Raw genomic sequence first — 22,168 nt, forward strand, 5'->3', positions numbered from 1 at the left:
GGAGGATGGTTTGACAACATTCTGGTGTCGTATTCTCTTCTCTCTATCTCTCAGTCTCAGCACCTTCATGCACAGTGTTTATCCACTTTGTTTGTGATCATTTGCACTCTCTCACTAAAGGAACGGAAGGCTCTCCCTTCCGTAAGTAAAAGGAACCCTTGAGCACAGTTTGAAGCACTCATCTTGAGCAAAGTTCAACATTCATTTCCGCTGCACCTTACAGAAGAAGATCTATAAAAGGGTGAGTCCAAGCTCTTCAACAACCTAACTTCACAATAAATTTTCCACCCTCATTAACCCTCTTTCTTCACTATTTTCAATCCATTTACACATATACCATTAGCATTCTTTGAGTGATTATTCACACTAACTACGAACCTTTTTCTCTAAAATGCACCCACTCTACTATATCTTCGAGTAGACAACCTCATAAAAATTCATCCACCCCTGTAGATTCTCCTCTTCTTTCACCACATCTATAATTCGCTCTTTTGAGCCCACATCCATGTGACTCATAAGGCAAGAGAGCCCCCCTCATAAAAAAATTGAAAAATAATGCATAACCATGTTTTTCCCATGTAAATAATTATTAGAAAATAATCCTAATAAAAGCTCTTCTCATTTATAAAATAGAGCCTCTCCCTTTTGTGAAATGGAGGAGCACTATACCATCCCACTATTGTCCACCATTCGCACATCTTATACACCCACCATAGCTGTAAGGAAAGAGTAAGCTCTCTATACACCATCACATGTGTCACGAGATGGGCACCACGTGCCAACGGAAAAGAACAAACTGAACTTCTTTAAGCACTTCAAATAACAACTGAACTGAAAGAGATGCACAACGCACGAGACATGGAGTGGCGGAGTCCCACCTCAAGAGAGCACTCGCCCCAACCCTTGTTGCCCCTTTCGGTATTTCTTTATAATGCTTGAACTCAGTACAATGTCAGTACTCCACACTCTGCACCTTCACTTGGAAGCGTGCCAGAGAATGAGCCCATGACACAAATTTAAAGGCCATTGGCCTATGACACCCAGTTACAAGAAAAGCTTCAAACTGAAAAGCAATTGGTCCAAAAGCTACCAACGCGTTTTTTGGAAATTCCTACAACTGCCACGTCATCAACGTAAAACGCGGAAATCAGTAAAGGTGCCACGTCAGCATGTAGGCACGTTTTGCGGGTTGTCCGTACAGTTGTTGCGTCATCATGCTCCACGCCATTCTTGTGTGTGTGTGTGTGTGTGTGTGTGTGTGTGTGTGTGTGTGTGTGTGTATCAATGGATCTTGCTTTATCTTTAAGTCAATTAGGCCCATCGGATAGGGTCCCATAAGTTAGTTGGAACTTCTTCTGCTTCTTCTGATGCTGCTGCTTCCTAGGGTTAAGGTCCCTCGGCCAGGATGTGCAGGTTGGCTCCGTTCGTCAGTGGCTTGACATGTCAGCAGTTTGTGATGTATCATGTGCCCCCTTCTTGAAATAAATTAATTGTCCATTATTATCGTATATCTTCAAAACGACTCAAGTTAACTCAAAAATCTCCGAGAGTCATTCGAAGGGCCGATCAAAGTGACAATCAGATTTTTCAACTTAGATTGGAGCTCTTGATATCCTGGGTCGTTGGCTTCCAACAAAAATCTCATCACATAAGGAGTCTCATTCCAACTCAGAGATCTTGATATCCTGGGTCGTTGGCTTCCCAGGACAATCTCATCCATTAAGGAATATTCAGTGGTTGGCACATCACAATGCAACACAAATGCTCACATATACATGTTACAAGACATAGAAACATAAAGCCGCCACCCCCTGCAAATAACCATCTTGGTCCGGACCATGAGTTGTTCAACGATCCCTCATCACTCCTCTCGCAAATAACCTAAAAAGATACGGGCCATGAGATATAGAGGCCTTTACAACCAAACACTCCCACACCGCAGTCTGCGTCGTTTGGAGGTGCTGAGAGTAACCACTACCCTCAGACTTCTTAATACTCCCCCCGTAATAACCATCTAGGTTCTGCTAATGCAAGATGGATGGGCAGTAGCTTATGAAAGCCGAATTTTGCAAGGGCCACAGAAGACTATGCAAGTCTATGAGAAAGAGCTCTTGGCCGTGATTCATGCGCTTTCCAATTGGAAGCACTACCTCTTAGGTGCTGATTTTGTTGTCCAAACAGACCATCAAACCTTGCGATGCTTCTTGACACAGTCAAAGCTATCCGAAAAGCATATGCGATACGGAAAAGTTGACTTCAGATCCAGTAATTGTTTTGTAAGATCTCAGGAAGTCATTTCTAGTGTGACACGTGTAGCTGAAACCGGCCCGTAGGGCGGTAGGCGTTGGCTTTCACCCGAAATTCTTTCCTTTATACACACACACAGAGCACTTTGCAAAGAGAACCTGCGACGGGAGTTAACACTTGAATACACACACGGCTCGGAAGCTAGAATGCTCCGAGCAGACGCCGACAACCTGTAGGCCCCAAAATTGGCGCCCCTTTCGGTATTTCTTTATTCTTTAGGAGGGTAAATTACAAGGTAAGGTCTTGGGAATCCTTCACGTGTATCCACCTAGATACCATTTGATTTGGCCAAATTTCGGCAACATAACAACCCCAAAACTTGCGCGAAACCAATTCCCCTGCTGGAACTCGCTTGCACTGTCGTATACCCTCTGATTCCTGTCCAAAAACAGTAAATTCAGCACGCTGTATTTACTGGTTTTTGCCCTGTTTTCAGCCCCAAACAGTCCCCTAACTGTCCTCTGCCAGTGGGACACGATTCCCAATGGTCCTGGCGTCCGTATGGCTGAAAAACAGTGAATTTACAGCGCATACACAGCGCTGATTTTGCACCTGTACGGTGAGGTTATGACCCTCACCAGTGCCTGCTTTGGAGCAGCAGTTAGCTACCCCTGTTCCTGCTCAAGGAGGCTCTTGCCTCAGCACAAAAGCATGAACCCACACAACTGTACATCAGTCAAATGAGTAGCCCTCTTGTGGGGCATCACATAACTGCACGTAGGGGAGAGAGAGAGCAGTGTGTAGTGTGCAGGGCATCACTCCTAGCACCACACTGTACATGAGAGGGAAAGAAAGCACTCCATAGCTCTTAACCTGTGACAGGTTGCAAATGAGGCCTCTCCCATCATAAAAATCAGCGCCCATTTTTCTGCAAGAGGAAAGTTCACCAAAATGTGACACTTGGCGCATTTTCAAGCATTTTCCCGTTTCGGGTTCGCCGCTTAAAAATATCCCAACCGACGCGTCAGTTGACTTCGCGGCAGAGTTATAAAGTGTTCCCCTAGTCATACCGGAGGTAATGACGCGAACACATTTCACGGCCCAAAATAGCAGTTCCCTAAATTTTAGGAGATGCTCCCGTTGGGCTCCCACTGGTCTTCTGACCATCTATCCTCATTGGGACCACATCCAAAAGTGCAATGTGGCCCAACTGTCGGATACTTTTTGTTGGTAGTCCCACCTTGACTTTACGCCTTAATTGAGTTCACTTCCTAGTATCCACCAACTTGCTAAGTGCGACGGGGGGACCTATATGATCTTGCTCTGAACCTAGACATCCTCTTACCATACAAATTCCAGTGCCGACCACTTCCCGTCTGCGGGTGAATCTACCGTTCACATTGGCCATACAATGTCCGACCGTTTGCTACTTCAAAAAGAGGGTCTCAAAACAAATAAAATAAACCCCATTGGAAAGAAACCAACAACCAAGGTTAGCAGTTGCCACATCTCTGTGACATGGTTAATAACTGCCACGTCCTCGTGACAGTAGCAGTAGCATCGGAGCGGTGCTAATGCAAGATGGACGGGTAGTAGCTTATGAGAGCCGAATTTTGCAAGGGCCAGAGAAGACTATGCAAGTCTATGAGAAAGAGCTCGTGGCCATCATTCATGCGCTTTCCAGTTGGAAGCACTACCTCTTAGGTGCTGATTTTGTTGTCCAAACAGACCATCAGACCTTGCGATACTTCTTGACACAATCAAAGCTATCCGAAAAGCATATGCGATGGGCAAACATTCTTTTTATGTTCCACTTCCAAATTATGCATGTGGAAGGCAAGAAGAATGTTGTGGCTGATGCATTATCAAGAAAGCCACAAATTTCAATTGTGTCAATTCCTTACCATCATGAGCTTGATGACATGAAGGAACTGTCACAAAACGGGAGCGTACACGAGCACTTAGAAATCTGAAAAATAAAATACTTTGCAAATGTGAGAGAAGGGAGAAGATCGACACAGTATTGGGGACCAGAAGATGGGCTGGTCCCCCCCCCGTCAAGAGTATTCTTTATTCAGGGAGAATTCATATACAAGCACGAGAACCCGAGGAAACCCCTCCGTTCTGTAATCTTAGACCCGAAGGTCGTGCTTTCCCGTAAAGGGCTTGGGCACAAGGCCGTTCTTTCCCGTAAGGGACTTGGGCGCGAAGCCGTACTTTCCCGTAAGGGACTTAGGCGTGAAGCCGTACTTCCCGTGAGGGGCTTTCCCGTAAGAAGGGAGATTCCTGCAAAACAAACCACACAAAGCAACAACTCTCAATGCGTATCAACACGTTATACCTGTCGCTCCTTGCTTGGAAAAGCGACCTCCGTGCTCAGTCGTCACACGAACACTTGCAGATTTCCGTCGCCAGCACTTGCTCCGAAATCCTCAGCGCTAACTCCTTCTGCTGCTCCTGGCGTGTGTCCAAAACTGTAACGCTTGCTGCCTTTTTATAGGCCCGTGCACCCGGCGGAAATAGGGCACAAAAGCAGAAGCTCTAGCGCTTCTAGAGAGAGGAGAGAGAGAGTTCGCTGTTTCTGGCGCTTCGAGAGAGAGGAGAGAGAGAGCTCGCTGTTTTCAGCCCATCCGTACAGCTTGCGTAGGTTTTTTACGTAAGATTTTGGGGATGCTTTATTTTATTAATAAAAGGGACCGGTCACTTAAAAGTGGCCGGCCACTTTATAAAATAAAGTGTCAACTTGTTTAAACTTTAAAACTCACTCAGTTAGTGAAAACAATGCTACACGAACACATTCCAGGCGTCCCCGGGTGCAGAACACGGGCACAGATGCAATGCAGACACAGACTCCTCGCGGGAAAGCATCTGCCCTCTCGCGAATGTTCCTGCTTTTCGTAAAAAGCTTCATTGAACCCATCTTTATTCTTGTGCTTGCGTTCTTACGCGTATTTTCTTACTAAGTTCGGATTTCCTCCTTAGCCTACGGAGTGCCCCCTTTCTGATGCACCCGTCGCTCATCATGTGACGCATCGGGGGCACTCGTAACCCGGTCCTTTCCACCGAACTTACGGAAACTCCTTCGCGATGTTTTACCGTCACCCATCAAATGACACATCAGAGTTGTCCGTTCTTGATGGCAGTTCCTGTAGCTACAATCTTTCAATAGTTCTTAGTGTACACAATAAAATATCCTTGACAAAGAAATAAGTCATTAAAAATAAGAAAATAGTCCAATTAGCAACATCCCTCTAGCTTCTAAACAGTTGACCTCAACTGTAGTGCTTGGACATATACCTCCAGTATCTCGGGATAAGCTGCTAATTCCTCCTGCGTCATCCACTGAGCATCTAGATTCGAATAGTTCTTAAACTTAACCAAATACTTCCGTGTTATTTTTCCGGACTTGAGAGGCCGCTCCTGATGACTTACTATCTGCTCCGGTTGGAGTATTTCTTCTGTTTCCTCCACCTCAGGAGGTTCCTCAGCACTAGGCTGGCTCGGAGGCGGTCCCACATACGGCCGGAGTAAACTGACATGGAAAGCATTATGGATCCTCCAATTAGGCGGTAGCTCTAATCGGAAGGTGACATCGTTCACTTGCTCAATGATCTTAAACGGCCCATAATAACGGGTAGAAAGTTTTACCACCTTCCCCTTATGAGACGCTTGTTTCTTAAGTCTTGCCTTCTCAAACTTGAGTAAGACTAACTGTCCGACTGTTAAGTCTAGATTCCTCCTGTGCTTGTCTGCAGCTTTCTTATGCTTTTCCTGAGAGCGTAGAATAGCTCTCCTAACTTGCCCGTAGGCTGTGTCCGAATCCCGGACAAATTCATTTGCTGCAAAGATCTTATCCTTAGTTAAAAGGATCGGTGGAAGCAAAGGCTTACCATAGAGAATCTCAAAAGGTGCTTTTCCCGTCGATGAGTGTATGGTATTGTTATACGCATACTCGACAAGAGGCAAATATTTCTCCCAGTCAGATTGCCGATCTGACACATAAGCTTTTAACATATCCAATACTGTGGAATTGGCTATCTCACTTTGCCCGTCCGTTTGAGGATGGTAGGCAGATGAAAAATTCAACTTCGTACCAAGATTATCCATCAAGGCACGCCAAAAATTTCCTGTCATGCGAGGATCTCGATCACTCACAATAGACTTAGGCATTCCATGATGCTTAAAGATCTGTGCCAGAAAAACCCTAGCCATATGATCTGCTTTGATCGTTTTCTTGACTGGTATAAAGTGTGCTTGCTTGCTAAACCTGTCCACAATGGTCCAGATCGCGTCATTTCCAGTCTGAGTTCTAGGGAGGTCCATGATGAAGTCCATGGCAATACTTTCCCAAGGTTCATTAGGCACAGGCAATGGTTGTAGCAACCCAGGCGTCTTATGCCAATCATACTTCACTTTTTGGCAAACCAAGCATTCTCTGACATACTTATCAATGTCTGCTTTAAGGCTAGGCCAAAAGAAATATCTTTCCATTGCTAAGGTCGTAGGGAGAATACCCCGATGACCCGCATAAGGCGAAGCGTGTGCTTCATCCATGATCTTCTTTCTTAATGGTTCCGCAACACAAATGGCCTGATGGTGGTAGAGATAGCCATCCCGAATAGAATAAGGGAACTCATTCTCTCCACATTGTAGCTTTCCCCAGATCATTCGGATACAAATCAAGTAGTGCTTCCAACTCTTGGTGATACACCGAAGTGATAGCGTTCACCCTTGGCCGCCTAGACAATGCGTCCGCGACCACATTCTTACTCCCAACCGTGTGAAGGATCTGGAAGTGAAACATAGACAAAAAGTTTGCCCATCTCATCTGCTTCTCAGATAGTTTCCTTTGCGTAAGAAAATACCGCAAACTCTGGTGATCAGTCTTGATCACAAAATCCGCTCCTAGAAGATAGTGCTTCCAGTTGGATAAGGCATGAATCACAGCCATGTGTTCCTTTTCGTAGATTGATGCATGCAACTCTACTTCCTTAAGCCGTCTGCTTTCGTAGGCCATTGCATGGCCTTCTTGGTTTAACACTGCTCCGATGCAATCGCCTGAAGCATCGCAATGAACCTCAAATGGTTTCCTTAAGTCAGGCACTATCAAAATAGGTCCATGGCTTAGCAAGTACTTGAGCCGATCAAAAGCTCCTTGTTGTCTCGATCCCCATCTGAAAGGAATCTTCTTCTTTGTCAAATCATGAAGTGGTCCTGCTACATGAGCAAATCCTCGGACAAACCTTCGATAATACGAACATAATCCCAGGAAGCTACGTACATCATGTACCGTAGTGGGAATAGGCCAATCTTCTACCCCTCGGATCTTGGCAGGATCCATACTCACTTGATTGTGAGAGACTATATAGCCGAGATAGTGTATCTCTGAGAAAAAGAACTCGCTCTTCTTTGCATTCACATGCAACTCATGCTTTCGCAATTCTTGAAACACTAGGTCCAAGTGCTTCCGATGTTCCTCTTCTGACTTAGAGAAGATGAGTATGTCGTCAAAGAATACTCCCGTAAAAGCTCGATATGGGCTGAAAATGCGGTCCATCATGCGATTGAACGTCGCAGGAGCATTGGTCAAGCCGAAAGGCATTACCAAAAATTCATATAGTCCAAAGGTTGTGCGGAAAGCAGTCTTATGGACATCCTTAGGGGCGATCCGTATTTGATGATACCCACTCTTTAAGTCTATGCGACTAAAGACACTTGCACCCTGCAACTTATCAAGTATATCATCAATCCGAGGGATCGGAAAGCGATTCTTGATCGTGATCTTGTTTAAAGACCTATAGTCTATGCACATTCGAAACGTGCCATCTTTCTTCTGCACCAGTAGAACTGGAGAGCAGTAGGGTGAAGCACTTAGCCGTACTAACCCTTTCTCTAGAAGCTCGTTGACTTGCTTCAAAATTTCCTCTTGCTGAGCAAGACTCACCCGATAAGGGGGTTGATTGGGAGGCGAGCTACCCGGTATGAGATCTATGCGGTGATCTTCTGGGCGTACCGGAGGTAGTTCATCAGGGAGTGTTTCCGTGAAACAATCTTTGTACTTTTCAATAAATTGAAAACGCTTAATTTCCAGACTATATCCCCACTAGTTTTATCCTTCTCACGTGCAAAAATCAAGTAAGCGGAAACACACTTCTTCATTTCTTTCTTAATGGAGATATGACTTACAATTGGGAACTGCCAATCTCCTGCATCAGCATGAATCTTTATTTTCTTACCCTCATGATCAAAAGTGAGGGTCTTTTCCACATAATCGGGGACAGGTGTCATGTGGAAGTGCCATGGCATACCCAAGATGATATAACATCCCTCGATGGGTGCCATCAAAAATAATTCGCGGTCCTTGTACTCGCCAATCCGAAGATTGAGTTGTCCTTGCACGGGAGTTGCATTGGTTGTCAACCCCTCGAATGTCGATCCGGATGTAACCGGTGTGCCAAGCTGAGCCGGTGTGAGGCACAAACGTTCTGCAGTATCCAGGGAGATGAAGTTATCCGTGGATCCTGGATCATAAAGAATCAGTACTCGTTGGTTGTTCAAAGACCCCCAGCCCTTCAGAAGTTGACGCTTCCCTTTCTCCGTTTTTGTGTTTCCTTGAACATCTGGAATTGAGTTCGAGCTTGGTGGAGCGGGTTCCTTCCTTGCTTTCTCTTGCCTTGTAGAGGCTTGTTCTTGCCGTTGCTGCTTTAGCGGGCAATCCGGTTTCATATGTCCTTTCTCGCCACAGTAGAAGCATCTTCCTTCCTCTCTGAAAGTTTGAAGTTGAGTAGGAGAAAGATACTTAGTTCGCTTGCCATTGCCCTCTGGCTTCTTAGAATGATCATCGTCCCTAGATGGAGGACGTTTTCTTCCTTGGCCCCCTTGGTCATCGTAGACCCCTCTTTGTCTCGCACGGTAAGTGCTATGCTCCATTTTTTTGGGCGTCCCAGTTGAGTGCAAATCCTCAGCAATGATTGCTAACTCCATCATCCTCTGAAGAGTATCATGCGGATACACTTTCATACTCTTTCGAAGCTGCGGTTGGAGACCCGCTTCGAACTTTCGTTTCTTTTCCTCGTTGGCAATCTTCATGAAGGGAGTAACCTTCAGAAGAACCGACCAATACTTGTCCACATAGGTCGTTACTCTTTCATGTTCCTTCTGGGCGAGCCAGTCCAATTCCTTCCGTATGTCCTGCTCGAAGTCAGGTGGAAGAAACTGTTCATAAAATTCAGATTTGAATCTCTCCCAAGTTCTGGCTTGAGAACCTTCCAGAATCTTGGCTAACCACCAATTACTTGCCGTTTCCTTGAGGTGCATCCCCACATGGCGCAATTTGGATCTTTCTGTGAAGTGCCCATTGGTAAAGGCGACTTCAAACTGTCCGATGAAGGACAGTGCTTTGGAGATATCTCTCCGTCCCTTGTAGGTTTCGAACTTGATGTCCTCGTCGCCCGATTTGAAGACTCTCATGCAATGTTGAGACTTGCGACCATGCTTCTTGAATCGTGGCTTATCTTTAGGTTGATGTAGGGTAGTAGTAGTAGCGGCTTCCTTCTTCTGACGAGACGATCGAGAAGTAGAAGTATAATCAGGAGAGTAAGATGGAGATGAGATAGAGATGTCCTTGCTCTCGTCTAACAAAGAGAGCGCTTTTTCCTGGCCTTTCCTTGGAGTAGGCCGTTCATTCCGATCCGAAGATCCTTTGTGCACCTCCGCACGTTCTTCTTCTCTTTCTTCCTGTGGTCTCACGCCAACAGTGTGGTCTGGATGCCCGGCTGCATCGGTTCCATTCGTTCTCTTCATTCCGCCCAAGAGCTTAATCCGCAAGCTGAGCTTACACTTGTTGAAGCTCATCTTCAACGCTTCTCCCTTGGCTCGACATGGTTCTTCCCGTTCTTCTCGGAATCGTCCTTCTTTGCAGAGAAAGAGAGGAGTCCGAGCTCTGATACCACTGTCACAAAACGGGAGCGTACACGAGCACTTAGAAATCTGAAAAATAAAATACTTTGCAAATGTGAGAGAAGGGAGAAGATCGACACAGTATTGGGGACCAGAAGATGGGCTGGTCCCCCCCCCCGTCAAGAGTATTCTTTATTCAGGGAGAATTCATATACAAACACGAGAACCCGAGGAAACCCCTCCGTTCTGTAATCTTAGACCCGAAGGTCGTGCTTTCCCGTAAAGGGCTTGGGCACAAGGCCGTTCTTTCCCGTAAGGGACTTAGGTGCGAAGCCGTACTTTCCCGTAAGGGACTTAGGCGTGAAGCCGTACTTCCCGTGAGGGGCTTTCCCGTAAGAAGGGAGATTCCTGCAAAACAAACCACACAAAGCAACAACTCTCAATGCGTATCAACACGTTATACCTGTCGCTCCTTGCTTGGAAAAGCGACCTCCGTGCTCAGTCGTCACACGAACACTTGCAGATTTTCGTCGCCAGCACTTGCTCCGAAATCCTCAGCGCTAACTCCTTCTGCTGCTCCTAGCGTGTGTCCAAAACTGTAACGCTTGCTGCCTTTTTATAGGCCCGTGCACCCGGCGGAAATAGGGCACAAAAGCAGAAGCTCTAGCGCTTCTAGAGAGAGGAGAGAGAGAGTTCGCTGTTTCTGGCGCTTCTAGAGAGAGGAGAGAGAGAGCTCGCTGTTTTCAGCCCATCCGTACAGCTTGCGTAGGTTTTTTACGTAAGATTTTGGGGATGCTTTATTTTATTAATAAAAGGGACCGGTCACTTAAAAGTGGCCGGCCACTTTATAAAATAAAGTGTCAACTTGTTTAAACTTTAAAACTCACTCAGTTAGTGAAAACAATGCTACACAAACACATTCCAGGCGTCCCCGGGTGCAGAACACGGGCACAGATGCAATGCAGACACAGACTCCTCGCGGGAAAGCATCTGCCCTCCCGCGAATGTTCCTGTTTTTCGTAAAAAGCTTCATTGAACCTGTCTTTATTCTTGTGCTTGCGTTCTTACACGTATTTTCTTACTCAGTTCGGATTTCCTCCTTAGCCTACAGAGTGCCCCCTTTCTGATGCACCCGTCACCCATCATGTGACGCATCAGGGGCATTCGTAACCCGGCCCTTTCCACCGAACTTACGGAAACTCCTTCGCGATGTTTTACCGTCACCCATCAAATGACATATCAGAGTTGTCCGTTCTTGATGGCAGTTCCTGTAGCTACAATCTTTCAATAGTTCTTAGTGTACACAATTAAATATCCTTGACAAAGAAATTAATCATTAAAAATAAGAAAATAGTCCAATTAGCAACAGGAACAATATGCTACAGATGAAGACTTCGCAAGGATTTCTGACCAGTTGCAAGAGGGGCAACATCATGAGCACTACAATGATGCATGGCAGACTTTGTGTCACTAGGCTATTGCGACATAAGGTCATGGTAGAAAGTCACGTCCCACCATATGCAGGGCATCGTGTTATTGATGCGACACTTAAAGAGGTAGAGACTCCTATTGGCCTACCTTGAGGAGAGATGTGGATGCCTTTGTGCGAGCATGCGTGATCTGCCAAAAGGTCAAGTTTGACAAGCAAAAGTCACCAGGGTTGTTACAACCACTACTGATTCCGGATAAGCCATGGGAAAGCATTGCTATGGATTTTATCTTTGATCTTCCAAGAACCCCAACAGGGAATGATGGCATATGGACCAGGCTCAACAAGCATGCCCATTTTATCCCTGTTAAAAAAAGGATAAAATCTGATCAGATGGCACGCTTATTCATGTACAATGTGTTTAAGTACCATAGTATGCCAGAATCGATTGTCAATGATCGTGATCCTCGCATGACAAGTTTGTTTTGGAGAGGATTGCTCGAAAACATGGGCACTATGCTCAAATTCTCTTCTTCCACAAACTGATGGACAACCAGAAGAGGCTAATTTTATTGTCTTAGATCTGTTCAAATCAAACCCCTAAAAACAGCAAAAAGCAGTTTCAAAACCCTAAAAAACAGAAAAAACAATGACCGAACTTTAAATACATTAAAAGAAAGGTGGCAAAACCCTAAAAAATAGTGTGGAGAGAGAGAGAGAGAGAGAGAGAGAGAGAGAGAGAGAGAGAGAGAGAGAGAGAGAGCTGAAAGATCCTCATAGAGAATGAATGCTCGTGCTCAAGGCAATGCAAGGTTGAGAAGGAGCACGAGCGGAGTAACAACAGAGGTAGCGGCAAGGAGTCCGAGAGAGAGAGAGAGAGAGAGAGAGAGAGATTTGATTTGATATTTACCTCCTCGGGGGGCCAAAGTGACCCATGGGACCCTCGAAAACTCCAAGCAAACTCCCCTTGCGGGGGTGTGTGGTGTGTAGCACCCTTTGCCTTTTCCATGAGTAGTGTGTGATGTTCTAGAATACTGGCTAGGTATATCCCTAGGCGTTGTAGGAGATGGGTCTGTTTTAGAGAGCAATTCCTCAAGAGTAGTGCATCCCCTTGTAAGCTGCTGAAAATCAGCACGTATGTCGGTGTATGCAGGGCATTCTAGAGTCACATGTGTCTCATCCTCAATCTTTTGTAAACTGCATTGGGTGCATTCTATTTGGTTTGCATCAATTTTCAGCCATCCTCCTGTCTCTACTTTCAGCCTGTGAGCTCTCATACGCATCATAGTGATGGCTCTTATTGCTCGGTGACACATAGGAGTTCTTATGTGAACTCGTGTTTCTGACATTTTGTATGCCTCCCAATACTTTGTGTGTACATGTTTGCAGTAGTATTCAAATTTAGATCTGTGTGTAGCCGTCTTCCATTTGTTGTGGAGACTGTCTAGCGCTGTCAGCTCAAAATTCAGCATATAATCTCCTTCTTTTCCTTCTTCGATAGGCATGTCTACATATGCTTCCACATTCCATCTTGCAAACCATCTCTTGATGTCTTGTACCAGACTTGAGGAGAGGATTTTGCTCTTGTTGGTTTTTTGTGGTGCACAAGCGACTCCCAATGCCACTTGTGGTATTCTATTGGGAGACATCTTCTTCACTTTCATAATGTATTTGTACATTCTCTGCAATGCTTTCATTTCTAATGGCCTGTTGCCTGTTTCCAACATCATCACGGAGTATGGTGTCGTCGTTTTGACCCCAAGATGTCTACATAAGAACTTCTTTTGTATCTTTTCTATTTCGTTCCATGTACTGGCCGATATGCTAGCACCTTTAACTTCCACCCCGTATAGTATGGTCTGTACTACGCATGTTTCAAATACCATTGCTTTGATCTCCCATCTTCGGATATTGCTTTGTGTACACATATTCTCAAATTGGTAGTATTTGGCCTTGCCCGCATCAAGTCTGCTTCTTACACAACTTCCCCATGCATGATTGGAAGGAATATCCACTCCCAAATATTTGAAACTATCCACCACTTCGATTGCTTGGTCTAGGTACACCTTGGGCTGATTTTCTATTTTGTGTGTTCTTATGGAGAGAGAGAGAGAGAGAGAGAGAGAGAGAGAGAGAGAGAGAGAAATGAAATGAAATGTTATATTAACGTCTTCAAAAGGCCACAGTGACCTATGAGACCAGATAGTCACAATGCGGTGTATCTGATACAAAGTCAGATTAACAAATTAAATTAAACTATGATAACAAAATATAAATACTGCGGAATCCTAAACTAAGCTCATAGGCGTGAAAGGTGAAAGGCGTGAAATGTGTGAACTAAGTAGTACAATGTGTAGACAATATGGGAGGGAAGTAGAGATCCATCTTCATCTGCACTCTAGACGACAAAAAAGTATGGCTCGAATCCTTTGTTGTAGCCTCCTTCGAAACTGTGTAGCTCCTCTTCTCCATCGGGGTCGTCTAGATCTCCCTAGCTCCAATGCTCGGTCTATGAGAATGCCAGTAGTGCGGGCAGACCTCTCCACTGTTGGCTACTCCTCTGTCTGTTCTTTTGAGTGTATAATATCTAGTGTAAAGAAATATGTGATCTGTCTCTGGGGTTGTCTCTCTTCAGCTCTCCTCAGTAAAGTTTCTCTATGTCTGTGTAACTCAAGTAGATATAGCCCAAGACATCTCTGATCCTCATAACTCATGACCCTAGATAGAGGCCCAAAACCTTCTCTGAATAGACAATGAAAACGGCCTCGTATCTCATAGTACACTGTGCAATGACATATGTAATGTACCTATGTCTCTGGCTCTAGATGGCATAAGCGGCATATCCTGCTATCTGCTAGTGTCCCTCTGAATCTGCCAGTCTCAATCTCGAGCTGATGTGAGGACGTGCATATCTGGCCAATGGCACAACGCAAACCATGAGAAAGATGCGTGTCCATATAGCTAGGTCGAATCACAAACCCATCCCCCGTGAGGTGGAGAAGATGCTCTCTATAGAAAGCCATCTTTGTGCCCAACTCTTGTATCGGCTCTATCCATGTCCTCCTCGTGTCCAGCTGGATCAGATCCTGACGAATGAGTCTATTAATCTCTACCCGCGTCGTCAGAGACCTCAAGGGTGCCTGTAGAGAGTATTGAAAAGGAGGCAACCTGTCCATGGTGAAACCATGTGTCTGAAACCATGATGCCATCAGTGCACACCAGCATCATGTATCTCCATTAAGAGCTAATTGTCTGGAGGACTCTAGAGCCACCCTGGCATATCTGTCTCTGGTAGTATCCCACAGACTGTGTACAAAGGAGACTGATCTCGTAAGCGCCTCAATCTCCATAGGGGGGGCAGCTAATTTCAGCTAATTCCGCTCGAATATTAAGGTGGTCCCTAAAACTCGTCACAGATTCACCACCTCCTTGAATGGATACCTGTTATGGGCAGAATCAGACTTAAACCTGGATGTTACAGATGAGGACCATAGGCAAAAGTGTTGGGTAAAAGACTAACACGGTTCAAAACGTGAGATTGTACTCATTCCTTTCACATCAGATAGCAGTAACTTCAGTATAAGTTTACCAACCTTCATCAAAAACTTTCATTGGTCTGCCCTTGTTGAAATCCCATTTAACAATTTTGGAGTCCAAGCCACCAGATATCACTGCATCCATTCACAAACGATAAAATGAAAACACTACAATTCATCACTATTTGATAATAGGATGAGTGGACATCTACAGCCCAACAACCAGAACTTCCTACTCTTTTCGGGAAAAACAGTGTAGGCTACGGTGACTAAGAATCTCCCTTCCATTGTGTTGTCAAGAACCTCCTATGGCATCAGCTTGTGCAGAGTATTAATTTATGCAGACTGTACGGCAGCTTCAAATGACACTATTGCGCTATAAGGTAGTCATAAGGTACAAGATTTAGGTCTTACGTTCCCAAGGACGATGAGGGTGGAATTGCACTGTGCTACAAATCTGTAACGCACTAAAAAGCAGGACATCAGTAAGAAGCTCAAATAGTTTACTAGTATAACAAAAGCACTCAGTCAAAAATGTATTTACATAAACCACTTTGTCAGTGGCTTAAACCTAACTATAACACTTCCCATAGCTATCTCAATTGTAAAGATTTTATGGGCATAAAAAGGCATTCAGTCCAGCATACATTTGTGTGGACTCCCCGTAGTGTCTTTTGCAATTTGCGGTTCTCCAAATCAATAACCTGCAAATTAAAAAGCAAGAAGCTCAGTAAAAGTCTAAGAAATCTAGCTGTCACAAGTAGTAATAAATCGTGTGCCAGTTTCCACCTTTGTGATGTTTTGGTTGTTATCAAAGGCTCTCCAATGAGACAATTTGAAATAAAGAAACGACCTCCTCTGATGAAAATGCTATTTGCTTGCATGCTAAGGGTATGAGACTATCAACAAACTTCCCTAAAAAATGTTTCTGTAAGACCAACTGGTGCCATGCAGCTTAAAGACAACTGAGGATTAGAGAGGAGAGGCTCTCATGAAGACGGTATAAAAACTCTGTCAATAACAGGCCCAGGTGAATTATTGACTTCGTAGCCTCAAAGGAAAACTTTCCTGATTGGAGCAATGCCCCAGGTTAACACGTGGACAGGTTCATAGCACCAAATGTCTTATCTACCTCCAATCCCAATAGACAGCATTTTGTGGAAACAGGTGAATCACGTTTCTTGAAACCTTCAGAAAGCCTCTTTAAACTTGGAGTGGGTAGTGTCCAAGTCATTTAGAAATTTGTCTGCCTCACAGATCAGTTCCACATATTAATTTATCGAAATGAAATTGCCATGAAACTTTCCATCTTATATTGCAGGTCTGAAGGATAGTTCTAACTCCTCGTCATCAAATCTACGAGCCGAAGATGTCAGGTGCAGTGGAATTGAAATGGTGAAGATCTAGGTTTTACACTTCCCCAACTCTTTACTACTTCCTTGCATTAATGATTGCTTCTAAGCAAGAGAGATGGTTCCTTTTACTTCCCTGAAGAGAGGGAATGAGAGAGAGAGAGAGAGAGAGAGAGAGAGAGAGAGAGAGAAAAGGAGAATGACACCCGATGAGGTCCCAACCAACCCTCTATGAAGAGAGGGAATGAGAAAGACAGAGACAAAAGGAGAATGACACCCGATGAGGTCCCAACCAGCTCCAAAGGGCCCCCCACCACCGTTGTCGATGTGGTATTTTCTTTTGATTTAAATGGAATGCACACATATGCAATACTTCAAGTGCAAACTCTACTGACTCGAATGAGGAATGTTGCCGCGGTAACTTTTCAAGATGAAGCACCTTCTGGGATGTTTTGATGGACCTTTGGATCCGTCTCATTGTGGGGCTGCTAATGGCCACCAAGGGGTAGATCTGGGGCTGATTTGAACTCCCGATGTGAGAGGAATGAAGGGCTGAAAACACAGATCTTGATGATGCCGGTAATGGGAAGCAATGGGAGCACTCGATGCGGTGAGGGAATGGCCAAGAAGAGGCTCAATGGGCTGCCGAAGTACAGTACCACATCTAGGAGAGAGCGCATTGCAGATCCTCGCAATCTCTGGCGACAGAGAGGGCGAAAACACTGGCTGAATGAGCAAGCGCTAGGGCTGATCTGCTCTTTAGGAGCAAAAACGCCAAGCTGATTGTCTGCAAAAACGCTATGGCTGGTTTCTGCAAACGCTAGGCCTGGCTTCTCCAAACGTTGGCTGATGGTAGCGCTAGCTGATCAGCCTCGAAACGCTAGGCTCAGGTCTCCCTTTATAGGGAAATCTACCGGTTATAAACCTAGTAGGCCTTAGGTAGGGCGAAACCTCTATCAAAGTTTATAAAATAAATAAATAAATTGACTTATTAATAAATTTGACAAGGTCTAGGGTCATCGCGCTCGCTGCTGCTGAACCTCCTGCTATGCCATCGCTACCTCCACCTACCCGCCAGTCCCCCCCTCCCCTCCTTGCGCTGCTATCAGCAGCCCACCAGACCCATCTCCCACCTCGTGCTGCCCTCGGCAGCCCGCCAGCTCCCCTCTCCCGCCTCGCGCTGCCCGCCAGCCCCCTTTCCCGCCTCGTGCTCCTCTCGACCTGCTCACCCGCCCCCTTTGCTGTGGGCTGTTTGAACTTTGCAGCCTATTGGCGAAGGATTTGACACTTTTGCCCCCTCTTCGGCAACAACAGACACAGAATGGCAGTACCTGCTCCACCACAGAGGGACTTCTCAGAAGCCCCCTCGCCCGACCCCGCGGAGCCCACCCTTCCACTTGCTCTTTCACCAGAAGAGCAAGCAAGCTTGATGGCAAAAGTGAACGCTTGCAAGCCACCTTGGTTATCTGCAACATTATTGGCACTTGATCCAACTGAGGCGAGGTTCGGGATTTCCTACAAACCCGACTGCTCTCTGATGAGGGCAAGATGACCGATGTCCAGTTCCTCGGGAGAGAATATTATTAGATAGAGTTCGAGTCTCCAGAGATGACGGCCAAGGTGATATCGATGAGCCCGCCCAGTATCCGAGCAGCTCGAGCTTACTTCAGACGATGGCATCATGGTTTCGACCCTACTACACGTGCTTGAAGAGGAGGCCAACTTGCCTATTTCAGTCTGCTTCCTATGCCTGAGGAGAGTATACCTCCCTCTACTTCCTAGGATCGGTTCCATGTTCGAGACAGTTCTGAAGTCACCGCGCACTGTAGCTTCAATTGTGGCCAAGGTCGTAGGTTTACCTACTGTGCGGGTTCTTGTTCGAGACACTCCCTCCCGAAGATAATATTGTTGCCTTGAGTGAGTGGCAATTGGATCAGACAGAGTGTGGAGTATTCGGGTCTCCCGAACCAGTGCTTCATTTGCAAGCAAATGGGCCACTTAGCAAAGGCCTATCCTCGTAGGAGATCTCAACCCACAGCGCATGTGCAACCTCCCAAGGCTGAGCGTGCCCAGCAGATAGGTACCCAGGACACGCAGGCTGGTACTTCGACAGAGGCCAGCGATAAGACGGCTGACCGTTGGCAGCAGGTGCCCATCGGCAGCTGTCAACAGGGACAGGCTCGCCACACTTCCCCCCCGGTTGACCGACCTCTTGCAGCTCAGCAGCATTGAGTTCCGATAGGAAACCGTTTTGACCCCCTCCACCAGGACCCCCCTGACGAGGCTGCTTCCACCTCAGCTCCGCCGCCTCCACCGCCCCCCCCCCCCCCCCCCCACCTTCAGACGCCTTCGTTCCACCTCCCCCCCCCCCCAACCCCACCCCTCACCCCCACCTCCCGCTCCTCTCTCCCCGGTGAGGCCCTCAGCCTCATCACCCTACCCATCCCACACTCCTCAGACGCAGGGGATTGGACTCGCATCTTGTAACAAACTTGGACACCCCAAGTCAAGATTCTACCGTGACACAGCAAAGATTCACTTCAAAAATATTGCACAACTTCAAATCACAGTTCAAAAGAGAGTCGGCATGGCCCGACGTAGTTCCATGCCAAGAGGTATTGGCCCCAAAGACTAGCGTCCCTTTAGGTATTTCTTTTCATATTAATCTTTGAGCAAAGTACAACCGACCCGCAGGTGCTCGCTCTCAGACTCTGCGTCCAGATACTATAAGTGAGCCCCCTTAGGTCACTTATAAACATTACAAGGGATGCTAAAAGCAGAGCCGCAAAAGCTTCAAACTTAAAAGCAATGATCTCCAAAAGTAATTGGTCAAAATCTGCCAACGCTAAAAAAACAGGGTTTCGTACAACTAGCACGTCAGCCTGTCAGCGTAAATTCAGGCCGTACAGCATGTCAACGGAATTTACGGGATGTCCATCTGCTACCGCCACCTCAGCCTGTCGGTGCGTTTTGCGGGTCCGTACACTGCTGCCACATGGCATTTCTGTCGCTAGTGTGTGTGTGTGTTTGGGGGCCTGCCACGTCACCAGTTTGTGAAATACCCCCCTCTTGAAAGAATTGTAATCGCCCTCCATTACGCCTGCAAAACAGACAGAGGCTATAAATTGTCTTAGCAGACACTGACTGTTAGTACCGACGCACTAGACACGACACATCTAGCACTTGTACAAGACGACATTCACATCATTGGACATCATTTGAAATCACATACAGATTCATTTCAAATCTCAGACCATGATTAATCGGCAACGTATTTAGTAATCGCATCTAGATCCATTCGGGACCTCACGGATGCCCGGTTAACTAATCCTTATTGCAACCATCTCTATACAGATTTATGAGACCGAAATGCCTCAGTCATTTCGTCTTTGAATTCTTGCACTCAAACAAGTCAAGTACAAATCAATCATTTTCATTTTCGGGAATTCTAGTTATGAAGTCATACAGTAGAATACTACTCAGCCCTTTAGTATCCCTGAAACCCAAAGGAGACATCAATGACTCTATTCAAAATCGGGGTAATCCGTTGACAAAGAAGCGGAGTGACTCCCCTCTTGTGCAAACCCGCAGCACTAGATTCACCCTCGTAGAAATCGGGGTTCTATCGGAGTAGGTGCCTACGATTTTTACAAAAGAAATTAGGAGCCGAATCAAATCATATGCGTGAAGCAAGGGAGTGAAGGGAAAGGGTGTCGTGGGCTCGTAGGTAGGTGGCGATCGACAAGGGAGGCACTAAGCGACGCTGGAAGCGAGGCAAAGATGGGCGCAATGGTATAGCAGCATTGAGGCGGGGACAGATGGCACACAGTAGTGCGGCAGGGCCCAGACAGGGATTTTTTTTATATTCAATAATGTGCACACGTGCAATCAGCAGCGCAAGTGTGTGCTCGAGTGGTAGCACGTTTCGAGGTGGGCTCTTTCCTCTGTGTTGCAAAGTTTGATTCTTGCATATTGTTTTTGAAGGGTTAGAACCCCAAGGGGGGACGAATCTCTCAGGTGGAAGGAAGGGTAAGAATACCAAGGTGGGCTGAATGTCTTATGTGGAAGGAATCTTCCAAAGTAATGAATAAAATAAAGGAGTAGACTATGCTAAACCGAATGCTTCAAGGTAAGGTTTCAAAATTTGAGGAGTATCTGTTAGGTCCTCCTCCATCCACTTCGCATCTAATGCAGGATAGTTCTTGAATTTAACCAAGAACCGCCTAATCGCTTTACCTTTTATCTTTTTGTCCTTGTGTGCCAAAATCTGTTCTGGAACGAGTATCTCCTCGCTTTCCTCCACTTCGGGTTGCTCATTAGGCTCCCCATCATCGGGTACATCACCTTTAAAAGGCTTCAATAGACTCACATGAAATGTTGTGAACCTTTCAAGTATCGGGCAGCTTCAGTCTAAAGGAGACATCATTTACCTTTTCTTTTATCTGGAAAGGGCCATAATACCGCATGCTAAGCTTTGGAAAAAGCCGCTCCTTTCCCTTTTTCTTTTTGAGGCGTGCCTTCTCAAAACGTAAGAGCACCCAATCGTCTTCCCGTAATTTCAAATCGCGACGATGTCGAGCTGTGGCCTTCTTATGTTGTTCTTGAGATTTCTCTAAAGCCTTCCGGACCTTGGCAAAAGCAGTGTCCAAGTCCCTCGTGTACTAGTCGGCTTCAAAAATCTTATCCTGGGTCTAGAGAATGTTCTGATCTACCAATTGATTCCCTTTTTCCTTTCTTTCCTTGTGCCCTGGGACCTGCGGATAGCGTCTTTCGCTTCCCTGTCCATTGGCACATCAGAGTCAATCATTGAAACCCTAAGACGCACTATCATCTGATTCCTCTTTCTCTGGAATCCTTTGATAAACTTGCATCTGGTCTCCTTAGTTCGTAAAACCCTCTGATTCGCCAGAATCCTGTGATGAGCTATCAGCTGGTTTCCTTGATTCATTCTCTTCACTTTGAGATGGATACTATCCTGCCCGTCGCATAAGTCAATGAGCTGGCATGCATTCCAAATCGTTGCTTAGTCATGTCCCAAAAGTCTCTGAATGGAGTCAAACTTATGGTTTAAAGCATAGTCTTGAATCTCTTTCAAAAATCATAGCAAAACTGCTCAATCTGGTCTTTCAAAAGAATCTTCAACAAGTATCCCAAAATCTGGGCAGTAGTCATCAAATGTATCTTTCTCAGTCATTTTCGAGTGATGCCAAGGCATGATGACATCTCTTGCATATTTCTCTGTAGAAGAAGAATCTTTCTGTGCACTGATACCAGTGTAACAAACTTGGACACCCCAAGTCAAGATTCTACCGTGACACAGCAGAGATTCACTTCAAAATACTGCACATCTTCAAGTCACAGTTCAAAAGAGAGTCGACACCGCCCGGCGTAGTTCCGTGCCAAGAGAGATCGCTTCTACGCCACTTACCACATTTGTGACATGGGGGGATCTATTTGCATCCTGGTAGGGACTACTTTTTCCGACCATGCGCCAGTGATTCTCACAATAACAAACAGACAAAGGAGGGGGGTTGCGATACTACGCATCGCCGAGAGGATCTTGCTAGATTTAGAGCTTAGAGAGCGGATGGAGGCACTTTGGAAAGAGACCCTGGACATGCAGGACACCCCTGTTGGTAGAGTGGCCTCTGAACTAGTCGTTTCTTCTTCACGACTCTATAGCTCGCTCGGCTACAGCCCGGGAG

The 22,168-nt window shown here is 45.9% G+C and overlaps 1 protein-coding gene across 1 annotated transcript in view; it reads right to left on the reverse strand.

Moving 5' to 3' along the window:
• The window catches only part of LOC147427717 (Transducin/WD40 repeat-like superfamily protein), a 127,190-nt gene that overhangs the window by 52,950 nt on the left and 52,072 nt on the right, over window positions 1–22,168 (reverse strand). The window contains exons 6-8 of the mRNA XM_086496711.1: window positions 15,759–15,815; window positions 15,526–15,568; window positions 15,169–15,246 (exon numbers count right to left, since the gene is read on the reverse strand). Of these exons, the coding sequence (XP_086352837.1) occupies window positions 15,169–15,246; window positions 15,526–15,568; window positions 15,759–15,815 (178 nt within the window). The remainder of the gene's footprint in view (window positions 1–15,168; window positions 15,247–15,525; window positions 15,569–15,758; window positions 15,816–22,168) is intronic.

This window comes from Adiantum capillus-veneris, chromosome 23 (genome assembly GCF_014529385.1).
Source record: "Adiantum capillus-veneris isolate H3 chromosome 23, ASM1452938v2, whole genome shotgun sequence".
Lineage (NCBI taxonomy): Eukaryota > Viridiplantae > Streptophyta > Polypodiopsida > Polypodiales > Pteridaceae > Adiantum > Adiantum capillus-veneris.